The sequence below is a fragment of the Ceratosolen solmsi genome, unplaced genomic scaffold, assembly GCF_000503995.2.
Source record: "Ceratosolen solmsi marchali unplaced genomic scaffold, CerSol_1.0 scaffold35, whole genome shotgun sequence".
In the NCBI taxonomy this organism is placed as follows: Eukaryota; Metazoa; Arthropoda; class Insecta; order Hymenoptera; family Agaonidae; genus Ceratosolen; species Ceratosolen solmsi.
In genome coordinates, this window is record NW_011948423.1 from 4,692,035 (window position 1) to 4,708,404 (window position 16,370).

At 26.0% G+C, this 16,370-nt stretch overlaps 3 protein-coding genes across 6 annotated transcripts in view; 2 read left to right on the forward strand and 1 right to left on the reverse strand.

Annotated features, from left to right (window-relative positions):
- Positions 1–5,089: 5,089 nt before the first annotated feature.
- On the reverse strand, positions 5,090–6,974 carry nero (deoxyhypusine hydroxylase nero). The gene is made up of 4 exons (XM_011499565.1): positions 6,838–6,974; positions 6,182–6,486; positions 5,612–5,935; positions 5,090–5,445 (listed from the first exon to the last, which is right to left on the reverse strand). The coding sequence occupies exons 2-4, from the start codon at positions 6,459–6,461 to the stop codon at positions 5,135–5,137; spliced, it is 915 nt and encodes a 304-aa protein (XP_011497867.1). The 5' UTR covers positions 6,462–6,486; positions 6,838–6,974; the 3' UTR covers positions 5,090–5,134.
- A 1,891-nt stretch (positions 6,975–8,865) lies between these two features.
- Positions 8,866–11,142, forward strand: Rpn10 (regulatory particle non-ATPase 10). 2 transcript variants are annotated; one of them, XM_011499569.1, is made up of 6 exons: positions 8,866–8,962; positions 9,405–9,545; positions 9,639–9,750; positions 9,830–10,204; positions 10,418–10,706; positions 10,921–11,142. In XM_011499569.1, the coding sequence occupies exons 1-6, from the start codon at positions 8,937–8,939 to the stop codon at positions 11,124–11,126; spliced, it is 1,149 nt and encodes a 382-aa protein (XP_011497871.1). In that variant the 5' UTR covers positions 8,866–8,936; the 3' UTR covers positions 11,127–11,142. The 2 variants fall into 2 exon arrangements, with proteins under 2 accessions (XP_011497871.1, XP_011497872.1); XM_011499570.1 differs by having other exon boundaries at positions 10,924–11,142.
- Positions 11,143–14,833: 3,691 nt separating this feature from the next.
- LOC105362200 (ATP-dependent RNA helicase p62) overlaps positions 14,834–16,370 on the forward strand; it is a 4,996-nt gene continuing 3,459 nt past the window's right edge. For 2 of the 3 annotated variants that reach the window (XM_011499571.1, XM_011499574.1), the window contains exons 1-2: positions 15,255–15,328; positions 15,847–16,277. In XM_011499571.1, the coding sequence (XP_011497873.1) occupies positions 15,270–15,328; positions 15,847–16,277 (490 nt within the window). In that variant the 5' untranslated portion in view covers positions 15,255–15,269. Of the gene's footprint in view, positions 14,915–15,087; positions 15,179–15,254; positions 15,329–15,846; positions 16,278–16,370 lie in introns of those variants that run through there. The other variant, XM_011499572.1, reaches the window with a different exon arrangement.

Here is a 16,370-nt window from a genome sequence, read left to right on the forward strand (position 1 = left end):
ATGGCAAGCTCTGGCCCGTGAATGGAGACGCATGCGGACTCTGTGGAAAGGGACGCCGATAAAAATAGAGAAAGGGAGAGAGAGAGAGAGAGAGAGAGAGAGAGAGAGAGAGAGAGAGAGAGAGAAAGAGTTCCTCTGTTTCTCGTAGCGCACGAGCTCGGGCTTGAGTCAATGTCGTCAGAGGCCTGGTCAAACGCTTGAACATACCGACGATTTCGCCATATTAATGATTATTAATGATAGAATTATTAAATAATTGTTAGGATAGTGGAGTGCGTGAAGGGGTGAATTTCTCGTGTTAAAGCGGACATTGAGAATCTGCCGTATAATAATAACTTACGCCTACGAGTCAAAAACATGCGGTTTGGAAAGAATATTTATTGCCGCTGACAACGTATCAAGTGGGGAGTCGCAAATAAACGATCTATCGCTTATACGTGTGTGAGATATTGGCATTATTGATCGAAGATTTTTTAAATCGATTAAAAAGTTTAGCTCCGTGTGCATCTAACTAACTATTTTAAGCGAGATGTACTTTTGAAGGCGATAATCCTGCGATTTCAGCGCAATGTCGACTGATCCCTTAGTAATTCTCGATGAATTTCTTGATCCAAGGAATTTGTTTTTACAGCTCACTTATAATTCTAAGCGCTGATATTTGCTGCGAATGCAAAGTAAAGATGCTATTTTTAAATTAAGCGAACAAGAGACAATTTACAAAGTAAGAGCTTATGCTTCATTTACAATGGGCAATTGCAACATCTAAAGGCGAATCTCATGAATTTCTAGCAATTTCAATAAAGTATCTTCGAAGAAAGCTATACCAGCAAAGACATCGACGACTGCATTAAATTATGGTAATTGCAGGATTACGAGTTTGGAAACTATTTCTGTGATAACATGTATTACATTACACGACACATTTAATCACTTTATAAGACGTAATATAATTGTCTTACTCCCATAAAAAAATCATCGTTCATACATTCATTAATACTTATAATTAATCAATTGTACAATTTCTTGCATTATTTATATAAAATCCAAACGTAATGGACTAAGTGATTTTAATGTCGGGTGAAAGTAGCGGATAAAATTTTCCGCACTCTATCCCGAACAAAGTTTCCTTACATATAAATCTGGAAAAGTATGTAAATGATAATTAAAAATTTTAATTTTGTTTTTTTTTCTTCTTCATTTAATTATTACATTACTCGGTTTCTAAACTTCAAGAAAAATATATCGTCTAATAGCTTTTAAAAATATGTAATTATAACTATAATTTTGAAAATCAAGCAGTCTTGAAAAAATCTTCTTGCATACAGAATAAATTTCACTTAAAAATTTTCTTAATTAAGTAAAACATTTTAATAATTTCTAAATCACATTACAAGCTATTTAGAATATATATATTTAATAAAATTAACGAAAAAAATATTTAAACATTTCTAAATTCAATTGAATAGGATTTATAATACCGAAATGTATAAACGACATATTTATATACCTTTAGTTAAGGAGAAAATTATCAAAATTATTACACAGTGTCGTAATATCTATAATAGCATAATATCGACAATGGTGACAAATAAATAATTATTATAAAATTAAAAAAAAAAAGAGTTATAGTCTCAAAATATATTCAATAAAAGTAACGTAGCTGCGATAAAAAAAAGTACAGGCACATTTTGCATAGCTAGTAATTACAAAATATAATTGTCTCTAACATTAAATACCAAAACCATTATTTTTATAAATATCAACACGTTCTATCTATTTTTATATACAAAACATTCTATTATATTGAGAGTAATAGCATACTAAATTTTCTTTTAAATAAATGTTTGATAGATTCACTGATTTCAATAAGAACTTAATTATATATTTTAATCAAATGGATTGAAATATATAATATATAATATTAAAATTTGTATTTCAATTCTTAAAAATACGATAAAAAAAAGACGCTGTATTGCGTTTGTCTGTACAAAAAATAAATAAATAAATAAATAAAAAAGGATATAAATATAAAAAATATAAAAAATATAAAAATTCTTAACAAAATATCTAACAGCGGTATAATCAAATATACCAGTTTACGATAATATTTATCCTTGCTAAATAATAATTTAATAATCGATAAATATTCAAAATGTTAAATAACGAAAAAACAAAGAAATCTTTTATTTCTTACTTCATTGTCAATTTCTATTTATTTAGCTATGAATTAAGAAATCTGATTTAAACATATATAAATATTTTTAGAACGAAAGTATTATTTTAATATTCAAAAACAAATTATAATAATTGCATTGAATTACTTGCTTTAATTGATAAGAATATTAAATATATTATTATATTATTATCTATACATTTGTTGATCTCTACACTATTGATATAATCGTTTTTCAATTATGTAATATCTTGCTGTCGTGGATAGGATTAATAATTCAATTAATAAAAGTTTTTTAATAATACGCGAATAGAGGAAAAAGATATAAATAGATGCTTAGAAGTTATATAATTTCTATGAATTGTAAATGAAAAATAATATTTTTCGACATATAAAAAGACTTTTACATTAAAATAAGTATGGTGAAGAGATTTAGATCTTGGAGAGATTGGAGGGGATGATGAGATTCAGCAGTAATCAAAATTGAGTCTAGTGGGACGCCGTACAAACCAGTTTCTGAAAATAACTGAAAATAATAATTATATGCTTATTAACAGTTTGCTGTTAGCTGCTCGTGTTTTTCGTAATAATTTAATAAAGGCAATATAAATTTTTTGAACATTTTTAATTTATACTCTAAGGTGAACTTATTTACTTTCACTTTTCAATATTTTAATATTAATCAATAGTTGTAAAAATTATAATAATATAAATTGTTAATTTAATACATAATTAAAATAGGGGCATAAGACTTACAGAAGTTTTATGAAATTACAAAATTTTGTATAATTGATTTAAATTTGTAAAAACAAGCTAAAGTAAACAAAGAACATAAAAAATATATTTTATAATACTTATTAAATTAATATAAAATTTTCAAAAGAGGAGAAGCATCAGCAGCGGAAAAATTTTATAAAACAATATTAATGATGGCAAGGAGAGAAAAGCGATGTAATGTAAGAGACTATAAACATCCGCTTTGATTTTCATTATTTCATTTTGATTGTAAATATTTAAGCAAGGAGTTGTATTGTACATTACGTTAAATAACGCAATACATAAATTTTACTATTACAAATAAAATAATACTATAAATATAAACTGTGAATAAATATAAGGGGAAAAAAGTAATCAATTTGTTTTATTAAAATATTGGAATATATATTATTTTCAAATTTTAAAAGCAATCAGTAAATAAATTTTTATCAAATGATATTAAATAGTAATTTTTATAATTAGTTCTAATGAAATGTTAATTCAATGAGTCCAATAGCTGGTGTTGGAGTGTTAGAATGTTGGTTCCAATCAGAGAAATCCAAACGAGAAATTAAATTGATTTAGAGTAATTGGCGTTATATTTTACACGTGTAAAAATCATTGCTTGATCATAGTAAATTATTATTGTTATTATTATTATTATTATTATTATTATATATTTTATCAGTTAATATTATTATTATTATTATATATTTTATCAGTTAATATCAAATTATAAAAATAACTATCACAATACGTTTAAGAGTCATATTATTTACGAAAAATTGTTATAAACTATCATTTTTTTTTATAATTGTAGAAGCAATGTCAAAAATGTGTAAATGTTATTTTTACTTAATATTTTTAAAAATATTTTTTCAAACGTGCATTATCTGTATAATAATAATAATTAATTTACTTTATGTATTCATTTTCAAGATTTTAAATATTTTTAAGCGAATTTAAGTGAACATAGAAACCATTTAAATTAACATAATTCCCTAATTAAAATTTGACAAATTATATGATGAAATATTATTCATTTTTAGATTATACATATGCAGCTTATAATTGCACTTAAATAAAAAAAAAAAAAAATTACTCCCAATATATTTATTACTGATTACCTATGAACTTATAAAGAATCCACTAAATAATGAGACGTGATAAAAGAAAGTGTTATAAACAATTCATATATAGTGATATTCTTAACTATACTAAAAACTCGAAAAACCAAATATAACAATTAACAATTTAAAAAATTTTAAAAATAAAAAAACAACTACTAATTATTTATATATAATACATAATATTTAAAGACGGTATAAGAATTTTTATATTTTCTCGAATAAAACTATACTTTGTTATGTATATTATAATGGTCGGAAGTAATTATAGTAAAGAATTTGTATAACTCAATGTACATCATTTTTTATTTACAAAGAAAATGCAATTAGTTATAAATAGATTAAATATTTATTTGTAAATAAAATATTTGGATTCACTTTATGTTTAACCATTGCTTCGTGTTATCATTAAACTATAATTTGTTCCTGAAATAAGAATCTAGATAAAACTACTAAAAATATCAACCGATTTTTATTCTTATATCAACTAACTGAACTGAATCCATTGATATTTGAACTAACTGAAGCCATTTATTTACAATGATCATATAAGAATTATATAGTATTTTAAAATGAAATTGTTATCTTTATTTAATAACACTTAGAAAAGGGTATACATGCAAATCTATCTAATCTAATAATAATATCTAATCTATAGCGAAAAATAGCATATGTGAATTATATTCCACTTCATGGATAACAGTTACTTATGGAAACAATATATTCACAGTATAAAAAGTAAATGGGAATATATTTAAAATGGTTCGATTAAGTAATATAGATGATTGATTACTATGTGTATATAATTTATTACAAGCTGTTATGACAAAATTTAGGTAAGAGAATTTATTTACCTAAAATGATATTTAATATAGATTTTGTAATATAAAAATTGTATAATAATGTAACTATTACAAGCACACCAATTAAATTATATTTTAATATTTTAATATTTTCAAAAAATTGAATATCAAAATATATATTATACAAAATTTTATATAAATATAATTTAATTTCACTGTTTATCATAAATCTTTATTTTACATAATATATAATTACAAAGGACATGCTTAAAATATTATGCGTTAATTTTTAATAGGCTATTGGCATATTGGAATTCTAAACTATTTTCATATTCGCACATATCCAATGCTATTACACAACTTTCGCGAACTACACGTTTATCGTCGTCCAAATATTTCTTTAGAATGTTAAAGCACAGAGGCGAAGCTATAGCGCCTAAAGCCTCAGCGCATTCATGTCGTACCATTTCATTTTCATTTACGTTTTCAAGAGAAGCTTGCAAGTAAGGTACACTTTCTTCTTCTTGTAATTGACCTAGTATAAATGCAATTTCATGACGGAATAATGTACTACCTGCATTTAATCCTACAAAAATAATATACCATTTTAATTGTATTGCGTATATTTATGCATAACTCAAATTTCTATTTAAATTTATATAAATTCGATATTTGTACGAATCTATAATGTTAAATTGAAATGAGATAGTAAAAATTGATGATGTCATGAGTAATTTAGTCTCTTTTCTAACCTTTAGCAAGAGCATGAACACTTTCTTTTGTTTGTAAATTTCTTAATGAAAACATTGCTCTATATCGATCAAACAGAGGTATATTCTCATTTAAAAGAACATCTGTTAACATTTGTATATCTTTTAATTGAGCAGGTGGTGCAGGATCAACAGATGCAAAAGGATTTTCTAACAAATCCTCGTCTTTTATTTTCGTATCATTAAGCCACCTTAACCTATTCAAAGCAAGTTCGCATGTTTCTGCAACTTCTACAATCGATTCTTTACTATACTCGTTTAAAATGGGTATTACACAATTATTACCAATAGCACCCAATGCCTCTCCTATCAAATTCAAATTTAAATTATTAATGAAACATTTGAATGAATGAGAAAATATTAGTTTAAAATAGAAAAGTATTAAAATACGATAACGGATATTTTATTGCAAGGACTAGTATGCCTAAGAAAATATTTAAAAAAAAAATATTTTAATATGCATTCTTTTGTGTTTCACGATTAAATATTTCAATTAGAAATTAAACACTTGATTCGTTTTATAATAATCCTTGGAATAAAATTAATACTAACCAGCTTCATGACGAACAATTGGTTCCTGACTTTTGTCTTTTAAAACATCTACAAGTATTGGTATGGCACGCGAATCTTGCATTTGCCCAAGACAATATGCAAGTTCATGTTTCAATAATGCTGAAGGATCCGCAAAACCTTTTTCAATTTCTTGTATTGCTAATGATCCTCCAATATTTTTTAATGTAAATAAAGCACGAAATCTTTCCTTCAATGGTCTACATGTATTATTCAAAACTTTTCCTACAGCTATGATTTCTTTTTCTTGACAATTTAACATTTTGAATTTTACTCAAAAGAACTGTCTAAAATTGACAATAAATGTTTCATTAAGCAATGGGTATGTTCATTGTTATGTAAATGATTATTAGGTTTTACAGTTAGATGTTTCTGTTTGAATTATTTATCATATATATATGATATAATAAATGAAGTGTTTTTTTTTCACTCAACAACAGAAAGATATGGACAATATGGGCACAATGCATAAAAAAGTGTTAAAGCTCATTTGCAAAGTGTGCGAAACATTTCTTCTATTTTCTACAGTCATAATGCAAGGAAATAAATAACAATAATAATAACATATAAAATTCTAAATGAAAAATCTATAATCATTTTTGTATCCAATACCAAAGTATTATATTGATTGGACTAACCTTATCAAATCATGGAATATTTTCATCAAATATAACGTAACGTAAGCCGACTATACAAAAGACAACTTGAAATAAAGATTTCATGATATGTTATCTAAGAAAGAATAATATTTTCAATATATTACTCGCTTCGATTATCATTATGATAATAACAATAATAATAATAAATACAAATTAAATAAATTCTCAAAAACGTTTGACTAGAATGTAATTCGATTAATTGTAAACTGAGGAAAACGATGTTCCTTTCAATTATTGACGTCTGCGCACTAAAAATTGTAACTATCCTAAATAGTTTATTCACTTGGCGCATGCGCCTCAATAATATGCTCTGCATGAAAATTTGCCTATTTAAATACACGACACACAACACGAGATTATATTATTGATTCTATATGATGCCTAAAAGGTAAAAAATATAACAGAACGACGTAATTTCCCTAGAAACAATGCTCTCCAGTTGCATTAATAACTTAAATAAAATACTCAAGCAAATAGATGCTCAAAACTAGTAAAAAAATATAAACTCAAATTATGTGGCTTTCGTTCAATTTCCTTGAAATCAACAAATGAACATGAGAATTTTATATTCTTTAAATGAAAGAAATTACTTTAGTTCTTTGCTATATATAACCGAACAAATACTTTATGAATGTCTATTCGCATTGACATTGCGCGCATTCGGAAGATGACGATAAATTCAGAATTCCATTGCCTACGTAACACAAAAATACACTATCTGCATACCTGACAAGACCAATACGATTTAATCTTCAGTGCGGAAGCGTCTGAAAGAGCCCGATATCCATATAATGAACTGCACTTCCTTTCAGCCCGGCCACAATATGTATAAAGTATAAAAATATCCATTTCTTCACTCTAATTAGTCGCTCTTTACAGCGTGCGTTCGGTTGGAAAAAATGAAGAAGAAAAAAACAGTATGAAGATAATATTATACTTAAATATTTAAATATTTTAATCAGTTTAAATATGTTTCAAGATCAAACTACTTTTCTTTTTTTTTCACCGTAAAACACTGATATAAGTAAATAATTAAACATTTTTCTACCACTAATAACTTCAAATTTGTTTATCATCGTTTCAATTCTTTTTCTTCCGCACATTTTTTGATTAAAAAAAAAAAAAGAAAAGAAAAAAAAAAGGATTTGTGTCATCCAACTTTCAAATCTAATATGGTAAGAATAACAGTAAGGCTTTAATTCAGTAAAAAAAAAATAATAATAATAACAATAATAAAATAGACGAATAATCATACAATAGATTAGACAAACATTTTAAAAAGATAATATTGAAAAATAACACCAAACGTTCGTATTGAGAAGTATTCAAAGAACTCAACAATGAAAAGGACGCATAAAAATATAAATGTAAAATATTGAAAGATTAATAATCATACGCTATTTGAGGAAAATTAAAATAAATCATACGAAAAAGTGTAATTTTCACAGTATTCTATTTAACTAAACCAAAAGATAGGCATTTTAAATTCCACGGACATTGAGAAACTTTTTGGAAATTAAATATCAATAATTCATTTATGTTATCGTTTGAAAACACTCACCGTAATGAATTTTAATATTTAGATATTTAACGCTTGAAATTTAACACTCCGTACAGTGATATTATTACATTGATTATCGGATAAATAGAAAAAAAAAAAAAAAAAAAAAAAAAAAAAAAAGCTTTCCTAACACCTCTCAATAACATATAATAATAATAATTTCAGTAGACTTAATGGCCATATAATTTAAACAGATATATCTTGCCTTTATTTATCTAATAATACAGAGAGTCATTTGATTTACTTAAAACATACTTTTAGTCTTACAATTAAAAATTTGTCTTTCAGTAAGATTTAACGTTTGAGAACATTCCGCCTTGATTTTCAACTTGATATTTCGAATTGAACGCCGACAAAATCTGTACATTTATTTTTATTTTTAATACAAACGTATTCAATCTGCCGAGCTCAAATTCACTGCTGCAAAATCTCAAATTGAACATATTCACATCTATAGTACTATAGTTTATGCTCACAACTACATATAACGAGATTAAAACATCAGACTTCGTCCAAAATGGTGCTCGAAAGTACTATGATATGGTAGGTTAATATTTTTATTTATCTAATCATAATGGTGAGTGAGGTCTTAATGCATTGTTCAAATAATATAAAAGATTGCTGGTTGAATTTTTTACGTACTAATAGTAATAAGACTATCTTAACAATCAGAAACAATTATTTGATGTTTTGGCATGTTTATGCAGTGACACAGCAAAGTCGAATGAAACTTCTTAAATGCCTATTATTTTATTTAGTTTTTACGTGCCGTTAGTATAGTTGCGTTTGTTGAAGTATATTTTTAAGAAAAATGCTGAAAAGGTTAATAAATATATGATTAATAATTTTTTTGCAAAGACGTTGGCTCATTTTTTGTGATTTTGCAAATTAATTGCATTGATGTTATTGTTCTATTTAACTTTGCTATACAAAGTTTACAATGATATTTGTTGTAATGCTATTCATTGAATACTTATTTTTTCAGCGTTGATAATAGCGATTATATGAGAAACGGAGACTTCTTGCCTACTCGATTGCAAGCACAGCAAGATGCTGTTAATTTAGTATGTCATTCCAAAACTCGTTCGAATCCTGAAAATAACGTTGGACTTATCACTCTTGCAAAGTAATTATGAAATTGTTTTATGTCTATACCAGTTAAATGTATTATTATCATTGTGCCCATGTAACAAATCATTATATATATTTATATTTGCAGTGTCGAAGTATTGGCTACATTGACTAGTGACGTCGGCCGTATTTTATCAAAATTACATCAAGTTCAACCAAATGGAAATTTATCCCTTATTACAGGAATCCGAATAGCACATGTAAGATTAATATTTTTTTTATATATGATTATTGATCAGCTTGATAATTATATAATATTTTTTATTTCAATGTGTTAAGCTAGCCTTAAAGCACCGTCAAGGGAAAAATCATAAAATGAGAATTGTTGCATTTGTCGGTAGCCCCATTCAAATTGATGAAAAAGAAGCTGTTAAACTTGCAAAACGTTTGAAAAAAGAGAAGGTTAATGTAGATATAATAAGCTTTGGAGAAGAAAGTGTAAATAACGAGGTGTTAACAGCATTTGTAAATGCCCTAAATGGAAAAGACGGAACGAGCAGTCATCTCGTAACAGTTCCTCCAGGACCACATTTATCAGATGCATTAATTTCTTCACCCATTATCCAAGGTGAAGATGGAATGGGTGGAGCCGGTATGAGTGGTGCGGCATTTGAATTTGGTGTCGATCCTAATGAAGATCCTGAATTAGCTTTGGTAAGTCCATATCGACGTACAAATAGATTATTAAAAGATTCGATATTATATCCTTGTCAATTCTCTTTATAATTCTTTGTTGCATTACGATGCAGATATTTAAATTTGTTTATTATTGTTAAAAACATGCGTGAAAATAGAAAGTATGATAAATATCAAATAACAATTTAATAAAACAACTGAAATATTTTTATTTACATTTGAATATTTCAGGCATTACGTGTTTCTATGGAAGAGCAAAGACAACGTCAAGAGGACGAAGCAAGAAGAACTCAAGGTCCTGAAGTACTAATACCAACTAAAGAACCTGAATCGATAAAAGAAGTTCCTAACGAAGAGGCAATGTTAAAACGTGCTCTTGCCATGTCTCTTGAAACGAACGAAGAATCTTCGACATCAAATGAAAATACAGCACCTGCTACTAGAAACGTTCCTGACTTTGCTCATATGACAGAGGAGGAACAAATAGCTTTTGCAATGCAAATGTCTATGCAAGACCAACGTAAGACAATTATTTTCAATTATTAAAATTTTTACAACATTTAAAGTACTTTTGATATACGTAATTGAGCATAATTAGTATTAGAGATACTTTATACCAATGTATGACTAAGTATTATCAAAAGTTTTAAATATTTTCAAAAGTATTGAATGTAGTGAATAAAAGCTGCAATATAAATTGTGTGATTATTAAAATTTTAACATTTAAATCATAGAAGAACTCGAAGGAACTCAAAAGGAAGAGCCAATGGAAGTGGAAGAAGACTATGCAACCGTAATGTCTGATACGGAATTTTTACAATCTGTGCTTGAAAATCTCCCTGGAGTAGATCCTCAATCTGAAGCCGTTCGTCAGGCAGTTGGCTCATTACAGCAAAATAAGGAGAAAGAAAAAGAAAAGGACAAAGATTTAAAAAAATAATATCATTAAGATACACATTTTTATAATAAGTTTGTATTATTGTACTCAATTTAATTATAAAATATATCATTTAAATCAAATAATTCTCAATGTAGCTATCATTATTAGGGACTTGTAAAAAATATATTTTATCAAGTTTGAGTATAGTATTTGATTAATACAATTATAATTTATAAATTGTAAACATAAAACAAATCAATAAAAATATTAAATACTACTTACAGAGTTGATTAAAATATATTAAAAATGTTTTTATTTTAAATAATATATATATATATATATATATTTAAAAATGCACATAATGACAATCATTTTAAAAACATTAAACTTTTTAATACATTATATTTTGCAATTTTTAATTTTAAAACCTAAACTACTTTACATTTACTGAAAACTTATGTATCGATCAATACTTATATATTGATGAACACTATTCTTCATTACTATAATTACAACAATAATCTAATGTATATTTTCATTTTATTTAAGCCTTATAAAATACACATGTATAAAAATTTTGTATGATTATACTCTAACAACGGTATGTATAATCATAATTTCATGCATAAATAATTAAGCCAAAATGAAATTGATATGATAACTAATGATATGATACTCGAAGAAATAAAATTATTTACAAAAATAAAAACAATAGATGAGCTCATAACGCGGATTTTAAAAACAGATGATATTTAATTCGTAACCAATTCTCTTTGCCGATTTACATATATAAATTATGACTTATAAAAATTTCAAATAATCTTATGAATTATTTTTTCACTCACATATAAAACAAACTGATACCCAAATTTAAATAAACATGATATATAAAAAATTACTTTTTGGCACATTTAGTAAACGAATATGGATCTTAATTAGCCTATGGTAATTGAAAAACATAAACTCAATAAGGAAATCAATTTTAGGAGATATTATTTTTAAGCGTCATCTTTTATTTTACCATCATATAATTATAGTCCAATATGTCAATTAGTTTTTATACCAAAGTATCTATTTGAATTATTCATTTGTAGTAATTTTTTTAATAACGCTATAAGAAATTTATAAAATGAAGGTTAGCAAAAAAAAAAAAAAAATTGCTCAACTTGGCGATTGGCTTTCGATTACAGGCGGATACGAATTTTAAATTAAGTATATCTATATATATATATATATATATATATATATATTTTTTTAAATAAAAACATTTTTAATATATTTTAATCAACTCTGTAAGTAGTATTTAATATTTTTATTGATTTGTTTTAGTATTGTATATATATATATATATATATAAGTATAGTTACAATGTAAAATACGTTTTAAAGGAAAATATAGTGACTCCTAACGATTTAAGTGGGACAAATTTTGATTTTAAGACTAAGCAATTTATTATTTATAATTTAAGCAATTTATAATTAGCAAATTATAATTAAAACCTCTTCGATCGGAAATAATTGAGTGTCAATAAAAAAAAAGAAAAAAAAAATAGAAAACGACTAAATATACAAATAACATAATTTTAATTTGATTTAAAAGAAATAATATATGAACAACTTATTAACAAAAAATATAATTTTCAATATAAAACTTTAATTAATAGATTTTTGCCTAAAAGAAATACATTAATATAATTTGTATACAAATATATAAATAGATATAATTATATATATATTAAATATTTCTCAATGATATTCATTTTTTATAAATAAGAAATTGCTCCGAATTTTTAGCATTTATATTTGATTGTATATTAATTACCACTTTTTAAAGATTAAAATTTGAAATCGTACAATAAATTGTAACATTACTTATCCATAAATGTGGCTTATTATTAATAATTACCATTCCCTATAAAGAATGAACTTCGATTTTCTTCGAATATTGGGATTTAAGCAGAATTACTTGAAATTCGTTTTATAGATGATAATAATTATATATATTATTGAAATAGAATTGAATATTGTATTTATATATTTGTCTTATTTTGTTTTATTTTTTTTATAATCATGAATTATAATTAAAAAAAATTACATTTGATTAGTCAATATCTTCCGAGAATAATACAATTGTATATGAATTGCTTACAAAATTTTATTATAAATTTCATTTCGATTCAATTTCATACTACATACTTCATGTTAATTAATAATGAAATTCATTGTTAATGATATTTAATTGATGCTAATACAAGTAAGTAATTCTAATTAATTAATTTAAGTTTAAAAGCTTTATAATAAATAGGTACGGAATTAAAAACTGTCTAAATTAATATTTATAAATTAAAAGTATTTCTCATATTAATTGCGAATTCATAACTGTACATACTCATTAATTTGATTTTTATATAAAAAAATATATTCATTTTGTCATATGTATTGTACATCTTATAAAATAGAAAGTTGGATTATTCCATAAAACTAAAAATTAAAAAACAAAGGAATAATTTTATAATAAACATAATTTTACTCAATTTTTTTTAATACTACGATACGTCCCTATAATAAAAAATTATTGTTATTGCGTAAATGCATTACATACCTTCAAATTCTACAGTTTATTAAATATACATGAAAATGGTGATCATCGATAAATGTGAACCGAATAATTAACTTTCTTAAAAGAGAGAGAGAGAGAGAGAGAGAGAGAGAGAGAGAGAGAGAAAGTCAAATTCTTATAATTTGTTGATTTATTAATATTCAATCAATATTCAAATAATTACTATTTAATTTTAATTCATTTGTTAGTCGATAAGTCTTAATCGTCAACAATATATAAAGTATAAAGAAATTAATTGACAATCATCGTTTGTCTTGTTTTATTAGTAACATATATTTCAATTCATATCATCTAATGTTGATTAGCCTATATATGGTAATTTTTAAATTCTACACTTTTTTTCAAATGTAAAATACTACGTCTCATGGACCATGAACTCCATTATTACGAATTTTCTGGCATGAAGTCGTGGACTATGGATCGATCACCCAACCAACCTACATAGCAACATATCTATTTCGCAATGACGGAAATGACGTCGGATACAAACGTAGTCAAATAGTTAAATGAAAGAGCTTGTACATTTAAAAAGAAAAATATAAATAATTAGATGGAATAAAGAATGAAATGCTGTAATAAATTAAAATAAAAACTTTTTTATATTTTATGTACTATAATCGTTATAATTGAAAAGCGATGAAAGCATTAATACGTGTCGAAAGGACTTTGGTTACTTGGTTAAGCCGTCTTCCTCTTCTGGTAAAGGCTAGAGATTCGAAGAGTGGGAGGGAGCGAGTGAGTGACGGAGCCACTGAAAGAGAGAGAGAGAGAGAGAGAGAGAGAGAGAGAGAGAGCGAGAGGAAAATAGAGCGAGCATATGATAGGAGAAAGGTAAAATCATTAGACGGATGAATCTAGTATCCCATTGTTATCCCACCCTTTTGACGCTTGTTTCTAAATAATTTGACTAAGGTACTGGAAATAGAAAATTTATAAGAAAAAATAATGAATAAAACGTATTATTGATATTGGATAAACGTGTATTTTAAAATTCAACGTAAATTCTATCTGTTGCTGGGCTATATTAACCAGCTAAACACAGCGTAAAAGGGGCTAATAAACGTCACGCATAACTGTTTCCCCATCACGTGACGGAGGTAGAATTGTTCTGATTGGTGGAAACAACCTCGCTTGACTCGCTCAGTATTTACCCTCACTCCTCTCATCGAGGTCGACCTCGAATACGAAGGCTTCTCTTCCTGTTCTTTCCGTCCCAAATTGTGGCACGGGTGAGTATTATTTTATCTCCTTTACGTTAAATTCTTTTAAGTTTTATCTTCATATTCCTACAAAATATTCAGAATTTCTACTTTTTTTTTCTTCAAAATCGTGGTTATATTCCTTATTTTCACACGAGGCACTTGTTTCTCAACTGAACTCGTTCGATCAATTTTTATTACAGAGAGCTTTGCTGTTGTAGACAATTCAATATAATTTGAGCTACCATTCGTAATATCTTTCAAAAGGACCGAAATCTGTTATCATTATAATATGTAAGTATATTAATTTTTAATATTATAGATGATTGATTTTTTTATTCAAAGAGATTTTACTCCATCCGTACTAAATTTAGAAGTAAGGACAATGACGGCCATTTTTAGAAATTGCAGAATGTGCGTGCCACTGTTAAATAGAATAGTATTGTACGTTTTTAATATTTAACCATTTAATTGTGTTATGAATTATTTTTTTTTTTATTTTTCAAACATTTATTGCCAATATTTAAACCATAAAGAGTGCGTTTGTTATAAAGTTAATGAAATTTTAAGATACCTCTTATTTTGGCATGACTCCATTTTGTATCTCAATGGAGCATGAATGCTTGTAAGAGGGAGAAAAACGTGAACAGTGCCTTTGATGTCCACACTTTCCAATGTCTGGATTATTAATTCTCTACTTTCACGACAAATTTATTAAAGCATTCAAAAGACTTTTTACCTTCAATTATTACTTTGTGAAATTATACTATAATTTTTACAATTTAACAAAGAAAAAAAAAATTTGAACCCAAATAATAAAATTAAATACGATATAAATTTTTAGAATAATGTCATTGTTTATTAAATAATAAAACAATAAGTATTTATTTTTTAAATTTTAACTAAATTAATATTAAAGGATTTTTTAAATTGAATTAATGATATATTGTATGTATGTGCAGGACTTACGCAAATTCATCTACCAGTGGCTATCGTAATAGCGGAGCTGGTCAGAATCGTGGTTCGATAGGAGGTGGACAGCGTAGTTTCGGCGGTGCTAGTAGTGGTAGCAGTGGTTCCCGTTTCAGCAATGGAAGTCGTGGTGGAGTTGGTAGCAGCGGCATTGGGACTAATCGTGTAGGACCTCGTATGGGTCAACGACCACAAAATAGCAATAATGCTGGTAACAATCTTAGAAAACCTAACTGGGATCATGAAACATTGAGACCGTTTAAAAAGGACTTTTATATACCTCATCCTGACGTTTCTAATCGGCATCCACGTGAAGTGAATAACTTCAGAGAAATTCATAAAATTACTTTAAAAGGAGATAAAGTACCTAATCCAATACAGTACTTTGAAGAAGGAAATTTTCCTGATTATGTTATGCAAGGTGTGTGTTAAACGATTGGCTCCGTAATTTATAGTTCATTAGTTGTTGTTGTTTTTTTTTTTTTTTTTTTTTTTTTTTAAATTTTAAAAAAAA

Bases quoted from the DNA above. Each gene is read 5' to 3' on its own strand.
- Rpn10 (XM_011499569.1), top strand. From the start codon at position 8,937: ATGGTGCTCGAAAGTACTATGATATG. The intron at 8,963-9,404 runs GTAGGTTAATAT...TTATTTTTTCAG, and splicing joins CTCGAAAGTACTATGATATG to CGTTGATAATAGCGATTATA. The intron at 10,205-10,417 runs GTAAGTCCATAT...TGAATATTTCAG, and splicing joins AAGATCCTGAATTAGCTTTG to GCATTACGTGTTTCTATGGA.
- nero (XM_011499565.1), bottom strand. From the start codon at position 6,461: ATGTTAAATTGTCAAGAAAAAGAAATCATAGCTGTAGGAAAAGTTTTG. The intron at 5,936-6,181 runs GTTAGTATTAAT...TGAATTTGATAG, and splicing joins AATTGTTCGTCATGAAGCTG to GAGAGGCATTGGGTGCTATT. The intron at 5,446-5,611 runs GTTAGAAAAGAG...TTATTTTTGTAG, and splicing joins TGTTCATGCTCTTGCTAAAG to GATTAAATGCAGGTAGTACA.